Raw genomic sequence first — 12,982 nt, forward strand, 5'->3', positions numbered from 1 at the left:
GGCTACATGAGTTTTAAAATATCGGCATATCGGATATCGGCCAAAATCCCAATATGGTGCATCCCTAGCCAGAACCAAACATGCGACTTCGCTTTGACCCGCTACAGATGAGTAGGAAGGATGTTGGTACGACGACAGGGTCCAGTGAGCGGCGCCCCCTGCTGACTCCTCCCTCTTGTTTGTTCAGGAACGCTCTGATGTTCAACAACGAGCACATGGCTGACATTCACTTCATCGTGGGTCCGCCAGGAGAGACGCAGACAGTCCCGGCTCATAAGGTACCGAACTTTTTAATCCTCACATTGTGGGTTTTCTGGCCGGTTCTGATCCGTTTCCTGTCTGCGTTGCAGTACGTCCTGGCGGTCGGCAGCTCCGTGTTCGGAGCCATGTTCTATGGAGACCTGGCTGAGGGACAATCTGAGATCCACATCCCCGACGTGGAACCAGCTGCTTTCCTCACCTTGTTAAAGTGAGTTCTAAGACTAGAACTGATCCGATCCGGACTAACTGCTTAATAGTTAACATGTTATCCCAAAGAAAAGCCACGTTCAGGAAGCAAAGCAACAATTGGACTTTGTTTCCAAGTTTGAAGACGTTTCTCTTCCATCCAGGAAGCTTTTTCAGTTCAAAATGTCAGAAATGGCGTTTAGTTCCAGGTTTTATTGGGTTTTATCGGGCTACTGTATAAGAGTTCGAACTCAACGCTGGATGTTGGAGACGCGCCGGTGAAAGTAGAAGTAGAAGAGCAAGATTTAGGCCGAGTTTAAAGATCTGACCTAGATTAGACTCATTCAGGCACTTCGTTTATAAAAAATGTCCTGTAGGGGGAGCATCACTCCCCCTACAGGACCAACACGTATTTGCTGCTTTATTTGTGGTTTAGACTAAACCAACTCAGATCAGGTTAGATCCCAAAAGTATTCACCTACCTATCCCGGTTCTGACCCGGATCAGAACCTTTGTAGACTCAGTAAGTCCGGTTCAGACCTTTTCAGGGTTCTTCAGTCTGTGGACACCTGGCTAACCTGGATTTAGCCTCCGGTGCACAGTGTGACCTGTTCAGACCCGGTTTCAAGTCTTAATGGGTTCAATCGCAGCCTTATTCACGCCGAGCGTCTCTGGAAAGGTCCGTCCGTCCAGTGATGCAGCTGTTAGGCGTGTCCTCTCTGTCTCTGATGTGTCTAACGTCCCCCCTGTCCCCTGTGTCTCAGGTACATGTACAGCGACGAGGTGGAGCTGGACGCCGACACGGTGCTGGCCACCCTCTACGCTGCCAAGAAGTACATTGTTCCAGCCGTGGCGAAGGCGTGCGTCGGCTTCCTGGAGACGAGCCTGGAGGCGAAGAACGCCTGCGTGCTGCTGTCCCAGAGCCGGCTGTTTGAGGAGGCGGAGCTTACGCAGCGCTGCTGGGAGGTGATCGACGCTCAGGCGGAACTGGCGCTGCGGTCGGAAGGGTTCTGCGAGATCGACCGGCCCACGCTGGAGATAGTTTTGCAGAGGGAGACCCTCAACATCCGTGAGAACGCGGTTTTCCAGGCGGCGCTGAGCTGGGCGGCGGCGGAGTGTCGGCGGCAGGGCCTGGTGGCGACCCCTCGGAACCAGCGGACCGTGCTTGGGAAGGCTCTGTACCTGATCCGGATCCCCTCCATGTCTCTGCAGGAGTTTGCAGACGGACCGGCCCAATCGGACGTGTTGACGCTGACAGAGACCCACAATATCTTCCTGTGGTACACGGCCGCCAACAAACCGCAACTGGACTTCCCTGTGGGCAAACGGGTCGGCCTGGCGGCGCAGAGGTGCCACCGCTTCCAGGCCTCCGCCTACCGCAGCAACCAGTGGCGCTACAGGGGGCGCTGCGACAGCATCCAGTTCGCAGTGGACCGCAGGATCTTCATGGCGGGGCTGGGCCTGTACGGATCGAGCGGCGGGAAGGCCGAGTACAGCGTGAGGATCGAGCTAAAGAGGCAGGGGACCCTGCTGGCCCAGAACCTCACCAAGTTTCTGTCCGACGGATCCAGCAGCACCTTCCCCGTCTGGTTTGAACATCCGGTCCAGGTGGAGCAGGACACCTTCTACACGGTCAGCGCCGTCCTGGACGGGAACGAGCTCAGCTACTTTGGACAGGAGGGAATGACGGAGGTGCAATGTGGGAAGGTGACCTTCCAGTTTCAGTGCTCCTCAGACAGTACCAACGGCACCGGAGTGCAGGGGGGGCAGATCCCAGAACTGATCTTTTACTGCTGAAGGCCTGGAAGTCTGGCTCTGGTGCGTCTGATGATGACAGATGGCGGTTATAGTTCTAATAGACTTCGTGCTTCTGAGAGGTTTCAATCAATAAATTTTGCTGACTTTAAATAAAGTGTAATTTTTTTTTTTAATTAGCTGTAATTTCCTGCAGCTGCCACCAGAGGTCCCCCTAGATACAGGAAGGACTTTCCTTTAATTTGATCACTTTTTAAAGTTGTAATGATTTTTGAATTTCAGTTTTTTAGGCACCACAGTCCTTGTTTAGGTCTAATCACATCCTGTTTGAGCTAAATGTGACCTCAGGCGGGCGGGTCACATGATCGGGGCAGGAAGTCTCACCGATGGCGGGCGCGTTGATGCACAGCTCCCGCGCCAGCAGCAGGAAGGTCTTTCCCAGGGTGTAGACGTTCACCTGGACACAGAGAACAGGCCCTGATTGGTCCAGAGCTCGGAGCGTCTGTCTGTACCTGTGAGGTCGGTCCTACCTGAAGCAGGTCGCTGAGGTCCAGCAGCATATCTGAGGCTCGCTTCAGGAAAAATGGACCCGACTTATTTTAGAGGTTCTGCTGCAGAACGTGATTTATTCATCTCTGTTTTAGTGATGCTATCTAATATATTTATTTAAATTATTTTTTGCTTGTTTTTGTCCCTTTAAAAGCTCTTTTTATTTAGAAGTTTCTATTTTAAGGGTAAAATCAGTGAAGTCCTTTCTTTTCTATCTCATTTATTTCTTGTTTATTAAAAACTATCCTGCTGCATTAACTGATTAACGGGCGATTTCTCCCTCAGTCGCCTGCAGGATGTTGATCTGGTGCTAAATTTTCTGAAATCCTGAAAAACGTTTCATCTAAAACTTTTTTCAATTACAAATAAAATCAATCCGTCCAATAAAAACACAGGATAATAATGGGGAACGTTTTTGCTAAAAGTGCTTGGGACAGTGTATCAAACACTTGTTCTCCCCACTGTATGTATATAGATGTATATGTTTATTTATTTATGTGTGCTACAGCATTATTGTTCAATGCTGTAGCACACATATTGCAGCTGGTCTAACTAGGGAGTACCAATATGGCGGCCGGTGGCTTCACTCTAACCCTGTACTAGCTACTGGCAATCAGCCATCCAGGGAATAAATAGAGATCAGTGGTTTTGAGCAGCAGCTCTGAGAGCTGGTTGCTAGGATACGAGGCGTCCCTTCAGTGCGGCACACCAGGTAGAGGCAGGCGGCGATGACGTGCTCCGTCCTGCGTCCTCTGGTCAGGTGTTTGCTGACCACCAGCTTGAAGAAGTTGAAGGCCGTGTCCAGGCAGTGCTGGTTGAGCTGCAGCTGGCTGCCCAGGTGCTGGATCTGACGTTTACCTGCAGAGACGGACACACAGCTTCAGCTCGCCGGGAAGCGGCTGGGATCATCTGACAGAATGTGACCTCACCGTTCTGCAGCGTCTGAGCTCTGGACTCCTTCCCAACGCCGGTGTGGAAACCAGAACCAAGGAGAGGAGCTTTAACTGGACCTGGAGACAAACACACTCAGCTAAATAAAAGAGCAAATCACTTCCATTATAAGATGAAAATGAATCACCTATAGAGCTCTGCACAGTTTCTGCAGAACTAGAACTTCACTATTGTGAACTAAATGTACATGTGGGCCCCTGTGGGAACCTTTTATCGGGTTACAGAGTTTCTGCAGGTTGATTTCTGATGAAGATGCATGTGGGACAGTTCTGGTTACCAAACGATTCTCATTTGGGTTTTAGGAATATTGGAAAGGATTCTGATTTCAACCGTTGCGTATATTAGCTGCGACACATGAATCAAGATGCTATGACCGAAAACATTTGATTGACAGATGACCGTTGATACATGATTGGCTGAATTTAGGTGTTCAGGCTGACGTAGAACTAACTGGCCTGCAGAAGATAACGAAGAAACACTTATTTTAAGACAGGATTTTTTTTAAATAGAAATTTTCTAACTTTTGAGACAATATGGTCTGATGAAGACATTTATATACATGTTTAAACCAGAATGATTTGACATTTAAATACAATTTCCCTACGACTTTAAAGTCTGTTTTTTGAGCAAAACTAAAGAGATAAACGCAAATCTGACATCTTGCGTATTGACTATAGGTATGCTGGTCTGACAGAACACCCCATGTATCCTCTCTATCCTTGGTTTTCCCAGGATTCATTGCGAGTCCAAGCAAGCCGGCTGCTCCGTGATCAGAGGAAAAAGGGAAATGGCGCCAAACAGTGGTGAATATTGGAAGTGCAGTTTAATATAATCCAGTCTGTGAATAGTTCCGTCTGAAATGAATGAAAATAGTTGTTTTAATGGTTATAGAGTCAGATATGTGGCGGTAATGTTTGGTTTATCTCAAGGTTTTAATCTGTTACTGTGTCAATGGAATTTAAGGACAGATTCTAATATATCTGCAGGGGGGGGACTATAAATCTGATAGGAGTTTTATCTTTTTATTGCTATTTTGCACAATTTGCTTAACTAAGTATTTTTTGTTTTTGGATATAAGACATTTTGAGGATATATTTTTTTTTTACATACATTGTTTGGATTTACATCTATCTTTCTACCCCTGTTATATCATTACATTTGCTTTTATTTGGCACCTTTATTTTTTTCTGGATTCTCATGAGCGTAGTCTTTGTTCACTTTACAATAAACAAAAAATAGCAGAAACAGTTTTGAAAAGTTTGGTATTTATTCTTTTCCTGCTTTGGGTGTCAAATGTCACCGTTGCTAGGCAACATAGCGTACAGAAGGCTGGACCTGAATTCAGAGCCAAAACTCTTCCGGTCTCCTGATTTTCCTTGAAGGATCCAGTCCAGGCGGACCTCATCCTCTGAAGACGCAGCTTTTAAAACCCAACACAGCCTGAATTTCATGAAAGTTCTCCCTGACAGGCAGAGAAAAGGCCTGCTGCTCCAATTCAGATACAATCATCCTCAAGTAGACCCACCTGGGTTCTCTCTTTGGTTACTATGACAACCAGGTGATTAGCACACCTGCCTGCAGAGTCTGACGGCTTCCCTCAGTGGAGAAGGAGCTTCCAGCTGAGGAGAGAGTTTCCAGCGTCAGCATGAGAGCTACTGCGGCTTCCGTATGGTGAGTTTATCTGGACCGGTCCTACCTGAGCCGGTCTCACCTGAGCCGGCGGTCTGTCAGAGGAACGTACCTATAGTCAATACGCATGCCCAACAAATCAGATCTGCGTTTATCCCTTTAGTTTTGTATGAAAAATAGGCTTTAAACTACCTCAGCGGGGGGGTATCCCTTTAGTCATGTACAAAAAAACTAATTACTTTTTTGGTGTTTCTTGAAAGGTATGGGGATCTGAACTGAAATTGTTTTTGGGGGGTTTTGTGTACGACTAAAAGGATACACGCCAATTGAGGTAGTTTAAACTTGTTTTTTTTTTTTGTTTTTTTTGTTTTTTTGTTTTTTTTTTAAACTAAAAGGATAGACTGGGATTGACTATGGCTATGCTGGTCTGATGGGGTATGCTGGTCTGATGGGGTATGCTGGTCTGATGGGGTATGCTGGTCTGATGGTGAGATGAAGCCTCATGAGGCATTGAACCGTTTGGCCGAATAGCTTCAACGATCCCCACAATTCATGAGGCTTCATGTGAACATGTCACCACCTACTGGTGGACAGCAGAACTACATTTTTTAATAAAATCTAAATTTCTTTTTTCCCCCTTTAAAGTTCCCTTGAAATTGTTAATGGTTGGTGTGTATAATAAAATCTTTTGTAATTTTTTTTAAGTGTAAAATTTCTTAGAACAATCATTTAAGGTGCACAGTTTTTCTGCCATTTTAGTTAAATAAACTCAAGCAGACAGTGAAAGTGTTTGTGCAAATTGGGTAAAACTGGGCAATCAGAATCAGAAATACTTTAATAATCCCAGAGGGAATTTACTTTGATGAGCAATGATGAGAAAAATGAAAGGTGTACGTCATTTTTATTCAAACATGATAGTTTTTCCACGATTTTTGGTTTTAATCAGGTTGGAAGTTGTGTTCAACCAATCTTTTGACTAAACCGACCTAATTTACCCAATCTATATTTTTACTTGGGCAAAACAATGCAAATTAGTCTCATCAACCAGTTTAATCGCAATTTTCAAAGTTAAAGGCAGGTCTTGAACCATCAACTTCTAGAGTGAGAGCCTGTCTCTTACAGATGACGCCACATATGTAGATGACCATAGCAGGGAGAAAATACTACTTAACAGCAACGTGTTAACACTGACTTTGTCCGGTGGTTTGCTCAAATTTTGATCATTACATTGTTTATTCTAACCAAATTAGTTTTAAGCAACTAGATTGGTTGGAAAAACAACCAATCTATTCTTAGAATCTATGCAAACTTTATCCAGCTGACAGCAGCTCTCCTCCAAACTCCCACATCTTGACTGAACACTGAGGCTGTTTAGATGCCTGTCAAAATTCTTGCGCATTCTGAACCACTTCCCGAAGCGGTCACATGGTATCACGGTAGCGAGGCCTCGGACGTCATCAATTTTGGCCCCGCCTCTAAATGAATCACGCCTCGACACGCGCTTCGGGGAAACGCCCCCTCCATTACTCCACACACGCCTCGAAGCCTCGGCTCATCTCATAACATCACTAGTATGCTGGTCTGATGGGGTATGCTGGTCTGATGGGGTATGCTGGTCTGATGGGGTATGCTGGTCTGATGGGGTATGCTGGTCTGATGGGGTATGCTCCTCTGATGGGGTATGCTCCTCTGATGGGGTATGCTCCTCTGATGGGGTATGCCGGTCTGATGGGGTATGCTCCTCTGATGGGGTATGCCGGTCTGATGGGGTATGCTCCTGACAGAACACCGGTCTCACCTGGGCAGGTCAAAGCTCAACTCTGCTGCTTTGTGTTCCAGGCTGCTCTGGATGATCTGCAGCTGTTTTATTAAGGAAACGGCGGCTGGGGGCCAGCTGGACGGTGAGCAGATTCTAGTTTATCTACATTTAAGCCTGCAGGGTTTCCTCCTCATGAAGTCAAACATGTTCCAGTTTGGTAGACATTAGCGTTACTAAGGTGTTTCTAATTAAAGTTCTGCTGAATAACAGAAAAAGAAAAAGAACATCTATTACAGTTTGTTCATTCACAGAAAGCAACCTTCCACCAGCTCCCTGGGTTCCTCCATGGTTGGTTGGTTGGTTGGGGGAGGGGTCTCCAGATCCCCAGTTGACCCAGATCTAAATACTGAGCTGAGTCTCCAGGAGGAAACCTGGCATCTTCACTACGATACTCCTGTTGCACAGAACCTTAGCGACTGCAGACCCACTGGTGCTCTGTCCGCAGGTTTGGTTCAGTTGGAGTGTCGGGATCGGTACCTGTGGATCCGCGTGGCTTCGGCACAGATGCCTCACTTCGAAGCTGTCGGTCAGTTCTTCATCAGTGAACACGATGATTTTAAAGTTTCCAGGTCTCACGGTCTGTCATATCATCTAGACGACGATGGTGTCCACTCCATTGGTGAGCAGCTTGCTTCGCGTTGTGGTTACACCATCAGCGCCTACCAGCAGGATGGCTTCACTGTCCTCAGGGCATCTTATTACTCCTGCTTCACCCACAACCAGGTACCTTGTTCTAAGCCTTTTAACAGAAGCTTCACAAACGTATGTCCAGGTTCTAATTCTAAGAACCTTTGGCTTCACCTGCTGGTCAACCCACCAGCCTAGACCTGGCCACTGAGGGTGGCCGGGTCTGTCCAACTACCCTGAATCCCACCTACTGCTGCTCATCTTTACCAAATTGTTTTGGGTGTTTTTTTCAGAATGATGAGCTGTTCACCTTCAAGTTCAACGTGCTAATAAACAACGGTGGAGGCTTGAGCAGCCGGTTTGTTTCCACGGTCTGTTCTGGTATCAGTTGGACCCACAGAGAGCTCACCTGCGAGGAAGACTACATGGAGGTGAGGACACTTGTAACCACTTCTGGTGCTGCCTGTGAGACTGCTGCCTAAACTGTTGTGGTCGTCTCCCAGGTGAATGTTAACAGACAGTCTTCGTGTGAAGCTCATGGAGTGGAGCGTAGAGATGTTTGGCAGGAAGCTCTCTTTAAGGTAACCTCTGGTCCCTGCTGATGGTATAGCCAGTCCAGTTGTCGGCTAATGAGGGATTACGTTTTTCTGATATCCCTGGTTGGACCCTGAGGTGGTTCTCATGTCAGATGGCTGGTTTGTGGTCTTCAGGCTCAGAAGACAGCCAATTTGTCCTGGCAGCTAATATTCCTGCAAAGGAACGGGCAGACTACCTCAATGTCCATCCCGGAGGCCCAACAGTGGGGTTACAGCGTGATGGCCACGTCTCAGAGGGTGATCCTTCGATCTCCGCTCAAACAGCCGCATGCTGAGGTCACCATGGTGGGTATCAACAAACGCACAACAGACATTTCTCCTCCATGGTGAATCCAAGAGTCCTTTTTCACACAAACATTAGTTCTAGACTAAGAACTTGGTCTAGAAAAGATGCAGAGTGACCACTTAGGAGCTAAAAGGACAAAATTTTACAGCATGAAAATATTTTTCCTTTACGATTCAGCTGTTCCTGGTTTTCATTCACATTGATAATGAAACTGATCTCTTAGGTTGACGATGTTCCAGTGGAGACCATCCAGGTGTCTCTGTTCTTCAGACAGAAGCTCATGCTGGTGATGATTGATATGTCCATGGCCTGCGCACTCAGTAAGCTGATGCATCAGAGATGAGCTGCAGTCTGAACCGGAGCTAAGAATGTTCTTGCCTTTTTCCTTCAGATACTGGATCATTCGATGGCACTCGGTTGCTCTGGAATGTCCCTCGGTTTCTACCTGCTCTGGTTGGGGAGGGAGCAGGATTAAAAAGTCAGAGTTTCAGTTTGGGTCTGGATGGTTCCCTGCTGGATGAGGCCACTGCTGCCTCCAAAGGCCTCAGTCTGGTTCATCAAGAGGGAATGATAGAGATTGGAGTTCCTTTTGGGTCAGAAGGAGGGTTCAGGAAGGTAGAGTGGGATTAAAAGTCTAATTGCTGATTGCCCATTGGCTTTAAGGAAATGCAACTTTAAACTTGGGCTTTGTTCCTACAGAGTTTGGTGTTGGAAAATCTGTACCAGGAGTTCTACACGGTCCTCCTGATGTATGAACATGTCTTCTCTCTGATCTTTGACGACGGCCACAGCATTGACACCAAACACAGAACCTTCAAAGTGCTTGAGACGCCGCTGGTCTGTAGGCAACCTTTCTGCCTCAACCGTAAGGGTTTTTGCTTTAGATTAGAAAAGCTCTGATACCTGTACCTGCTTCTCACACCCTAAAGACTGGCTGTGTGGCATTTCTATCCACAGAGACAATTGGTGATCAGGAGTTCACAGTCTATCTGGGGAACATTCCAGCAGATGTCCTCTTGGAGGAAATCTGGATTAATGGACAGCGGTTGCTGATCTTGGGGAAGCCACAGCGAGGCCTCAGCATCAGTCCGGTTGTCCATGCCAACGGCAGCCAGGCCTACCAGCTGCGTCTACCCTTCGATGATCCTGTCGTGCAGTGGACGGTGAGCTTATAGTTTTACCAGCCAGCTCATCTTTGCTAATTTTCTTTACTGTCAGAGCTGCTCTAACTGTAGGCATTGGAGCCAAGGCAGCACAATTAAAGTAGTTGACGGCTCTAATCGTCTGTTCTGGTCTAAGTCCGGCTTTTGTCCCTACAACAGAATATGGGTGGAGGTGTAGTGGAGTACTCTATAGACCTAAACGTCACTTTAACCATTGTGCCTCAGAGGGAGTCCTACTACTACCAGAACGTCATTACAGCACGAGTTTTTAATGAATGTGAGTATTAAGGAAGCTCTGGGGTGTTAATCCGTCCAAGTTCTCCTGAATCCTGACTTTCTCCCCAAAGTCCCACCAGAGATAACTGCTCAGTGTTACGATGGAGGAATCTCCTTCAGCATAGCCAGACAGTCTCGGAGTCTCTGGGAGGTCGGCGTCGGCCATGAGCCCCTGACGGAGCAGCTGGTGGCCCAGAGAGGTTACCGCCTCCATAATGACAGCATCAGAACTATCCTGGACATCCCAGTTTTTTCCATCGGCTACACTTATGAGGTTAGTCCATGATGTAACGGCTACATAACTGAGGTTCCAACCATTCTTGGCACGTTTTGCAGCTAATCATGAGGTAGGCGAATAGCTCAAAATTAAACAAGTTTTTGACGTTGCTCCAGGAGCACGGTCTGCAGAGCCTTTCAATGTGAAGGACCTGTTGGCTTTATTAGTAACAAAGACTGCTGTTGTAAAAATTGTGTGGTCACAAGAGTGTGGGTGCTGCTGTCACAGATGGTATTCCTATCTAATCTGAGGGTACCCATCAGACGTTCACTCACCACTCGGGCTGCTTGATGCTCCAGTAACTGCTCCACAATCATTGGTCTGCATGCATACAGAACTGCACCAAAACTGGCTTGCTATCCAGGTCATTTATTAGCTTGGTTTTGAAAGGGTCATCCAGCCTAAAACTTAAAAACTAAAGATGTAGAAGAGTTTTAATGTCTGTATTTTGTTTTCTAGGACATCAACTTGTCAAACTTTTATGCAACATTTAAGTTGCTTTTAAGAGACTCCAAAACTCTGGAGGTCCAGGCATCCACATCAAAGCGCTGCCTTTACAGAACGCAGAACATGATAGGTAACTTCTCCTCCCTCAAAGCTCTGAGCTGAATGTGCAAAGTTTTGAAACTAACCAGACCAATTTACTGACTTGTTCTGATGCTCTGATATTCATAAACGTTGCTTTCAGTTTGCTCTGCAGACGGCACCATGACTGTGGTGGCAACGCCGACCTCCACGTGGCCAATGGTGAAACCTGAAAGAACCAGTCTTCTGGACCCTACCTGCAAACCAAAACAAGCTGATGGATCCAAAGTCCTGTTTGAGTTCAAGGTGAACTCCTGTGGAACCAGAGCGACGGTATGGATGTTCTTTAAGGGGGAAATGGACCAAGGAACTTTTCAGCTATTTCTTTATCAATCAGATTTGAAATATCCAGATTTCCAGATCATCTTGGAGTCTCAGTTAGGCAAAGACTGCTCAGGGGGTGTTGATACTATAAACTCGTATACCTGTAGCTCCTTTGGTGTCTCGATCATGAAGAGAAAAATGGCAAAGCCTAAAAATATCTGTGCCAGTGGTTGTTTAGGGCAGTGCCAAGTCCAACCTTTAGACCTGAAAATTAATGGTCTTAATGTGAGAATATTTACAGGTTGGAGAGTGGTACATGGTTTACGAGAACGAGATAGTCCATGATCGACTCCTGATTGCAGATGGGCCGAACTTCATCTCCAGAGAACCTCAGTTCAAGTAAGGACCTGTGAACCATCAGGAAGAACTGTTCTGAAACTGTCCTGGAGACTCATCTGAATCTCTGACAGGGTGACGGTGAGATGCTTCTATCCTATGAGTGCAGTCAACAGAATTTCTGTAGACCAGACCTTTTCCTCAGCAACTCCTGGATTCGGATCAATGAGAGTCTTTGAGAGCAAAAGAGGTTGGGATGTTTTCATAAGGAGAAGATCTTTGGCTTTATTGTTGCGTTAAATGTTTTCTCTTTTAGCAGATTCAAATAAAAAATGTCAGCAGTCAGAGAGCATCAATGCCCCATCGAGTACGCTCCGCTTACAGCCATCTGCAGTGGGAACTCTGCCTCGACCAGGAAACAGCCAATTCATCCCAGTATCAGGAGGACAAAAACAGCTGCTCTCCTCCTTAAATAAGGACCATTCTTCAGAGACACCAATCCTGCAAGTCCCTCAGTGAGTCTCATCTGAAGAATAATGCAGAAAAGAAAAGCGGTTCCTGATTATTCGTCTCTCTCCAGGTTTTATCCTTTAACCGATGTGGAAGACCCAAGCGCACCACCAGAGAGCTCTGAAGGACAGGCCAGGGAAACGCCAGGACCAGGCGGAGAATACTCCCCTTCAGGCCCATTTGACAGGATTTCCCACCGTCCAATCAGTGAAAACCAGGGAAGCTCAAGTTCCCTTTTCGGGTCTCGAGTCTGGGACAAAATGGACCAGGGTCAGTCCATTATTGATGAAAGTGAGATTCTTCATCAGAGTCTTCCATCTGATCTATTATTTGGCATGGCAGACTCAAAAAAGCCCAATTTTAACCTCTATTGGTCCCCCGGCGCTGGAATGGAGGTCGATGAGGTCAACAACCCAGTTTACCAACATCAGTATCACAACAGGCCAACTCAAACCACTCACTACCCAACGTTGGTCCAACCACAGGAACACATTGGGAATTATTTCTTTCAGACTGGCAAAGAGAAAACATTGGATCCTGCTGCTGGTAGGACTGAGGTCCCTGAGCAGAGTGACCTGCTGCAGGAGTTCTTCTACGGCAAACAGACCAGTGCACCCATCCAAGAAGTCCCAAATGTACAAAGAGTTGGACAAGTGGAAACAAATCTCCAGTCCAGAGGGCAGAGCATCAGAGTTAAACCTCCCAGCAAGTTTGTCTCTTCTGGGCTTCGTCTCAATCAAAAACCCATCATCCAACAGATTAACTCCAAAAACCTTAATCTGGCCCAGTATGGAGTGACACTTTTGAGTGGCGAGGCAAACACGTGGGCCTCTAAACAAACTGAGAATGAAGAGTCCAAACCAAGAGAGAGTCTTTCAGAGAAACCAGAACCGGTTCTCCAGACTACAGTCT

General features: G+C 46.7%; 3 protein-coding genes across 6 annotated transcripts in view; 2 read left to right on the forward strand and 1 right to left on the reverse strand.

Moving 5' to 3' along the window:
* LOC107098166 (BTB/POZ domain-containing protein 6-B-like) overlaps positions 1–2,357 on the forward strand; it is a 5,955-nt gene extending 3,598 nt beyond the window's left edge. For 3 of the 4 annotated variants that reach the window (XM_015395671.1, XM_015395672.1, XM_015395670.1), the window contains exons 3-5: positions 188–278; positions 351–469; positions 1,212–2,244. In XM_015395671.1, the coding sequence (XP_015251157.1) occupies positions 188–278; positions 351–469; positions 1,212–2,244 (1,243 nt within the window). Of the gene's footprint in view, positions 1–187; positions 279–350; positions 470–1,211 lie in introns of all 4 variants that reach the window. The other variant, XM_015395673.1, reaches the window with a different exon arrangement.
* Positions 2,358–2,385: 28 nt separating this feature from the next.
* LOC107098169 (transcription factor IIIB 90 kDa subunit-like) overlaps positions 2,386–12,982 on the reverse strand; it is a 27,218-nt gene continuing 16,621 nt past the window's right edge. The window contains exons 3-6 of the mRNA XM_015395676.1: positions 3,681–3,761; positions 3,436–3,609; positions 2,733–2,764; positions 2,386–2,659 (exon numbers count right to left, since the gene is read on the reverse strand). Of these exons, the coding sequence (XP_015251162.1) occupies positions 2,519–2,659; positions 2,733–2,764; positions 3,436–3,609; positions 3,681–3,761 (428 nt within the window). The 3' untranslated portion in view covers positions 2,386–2,518. The remainder of the gene's footprint in view (positions 2,660–2,732; positions 2,765–3,435; positions 3,610–3,680; positions 3,762–12,982) is intronic.
* The window catches only part of LOC107098155, a 6,877-nt gene continuing 1,447 nt past the window's right edge, over positions 7,553–12,982 (forward strand). The window contains exons 1-15 of the mRNA XM_015395658.1: positions 7,553–7,873; positions 8,071–8,358; positions 8,488–8,658; positions 8,883–8,979; positions 9,051–9,274; positions 9,359–9,524; positions 9,617–9,822; positions 9,982–10,099; positions 10,170–10,372; positions 10,835–10,952; positions 11,064–11,233; positions 11,526–11,623; positions 11,695–11,810; positions 11,877–12,075; positions 12,141–12,893. Of these exons, the coding sequence (XP_015251144.1) occupies positions 8,554–8,658; positions 8,883–8,979; positions 9,051–9,274; positions 9,359–9,524; positions 9,617–9,822; positions 9,982–10,099; positions 10,170–10,372; positions 10,835–10,952; positions 11,064–11,233; positions 11,526–11,623; positions 11,695–11,810; positions 11,877–12,075; positions 12,141–12,893 (2,573 nt within the window). The 5' untranslated portion in view covers positions 7,553–7,873; positions 8,071–8,358; positions 8,488–8,553. The remainder of the gene's footprint in view (positions 7,874–8,070; positions 8,359–8,487; positions 8,659–8,882; positions 8,980–9,050; positions 9,275–9,358; positions 9,525–9,616; positions 9,823–9,981; positions 10,100–10,169; positions 10,373–10,834; positions 10,953–11,063; positions 11,234–11,525; positions 11,624–11,694; positions 11,811–11,876; positions 12,076–12,140; positions 12,894–12,982) is intronic.

Source organism: Cyprinodon variegatus, unplaced genomic scaffold (assembly GCF_000732505.1).
Source record: "Cyprinodon variegatus isolate N-32 unplaced genomic scaffold, C_variegatus-1.0 Scaffold752, whole genome shotgun sequence".
Classification (NCBI taxonomy): Eukaryota; Metazoa; Chordata; class Actinopteri; order Cyprinodontiformes; family Cyprinodontidae; genus Cyprinodon; species Cyprinodon variegatus.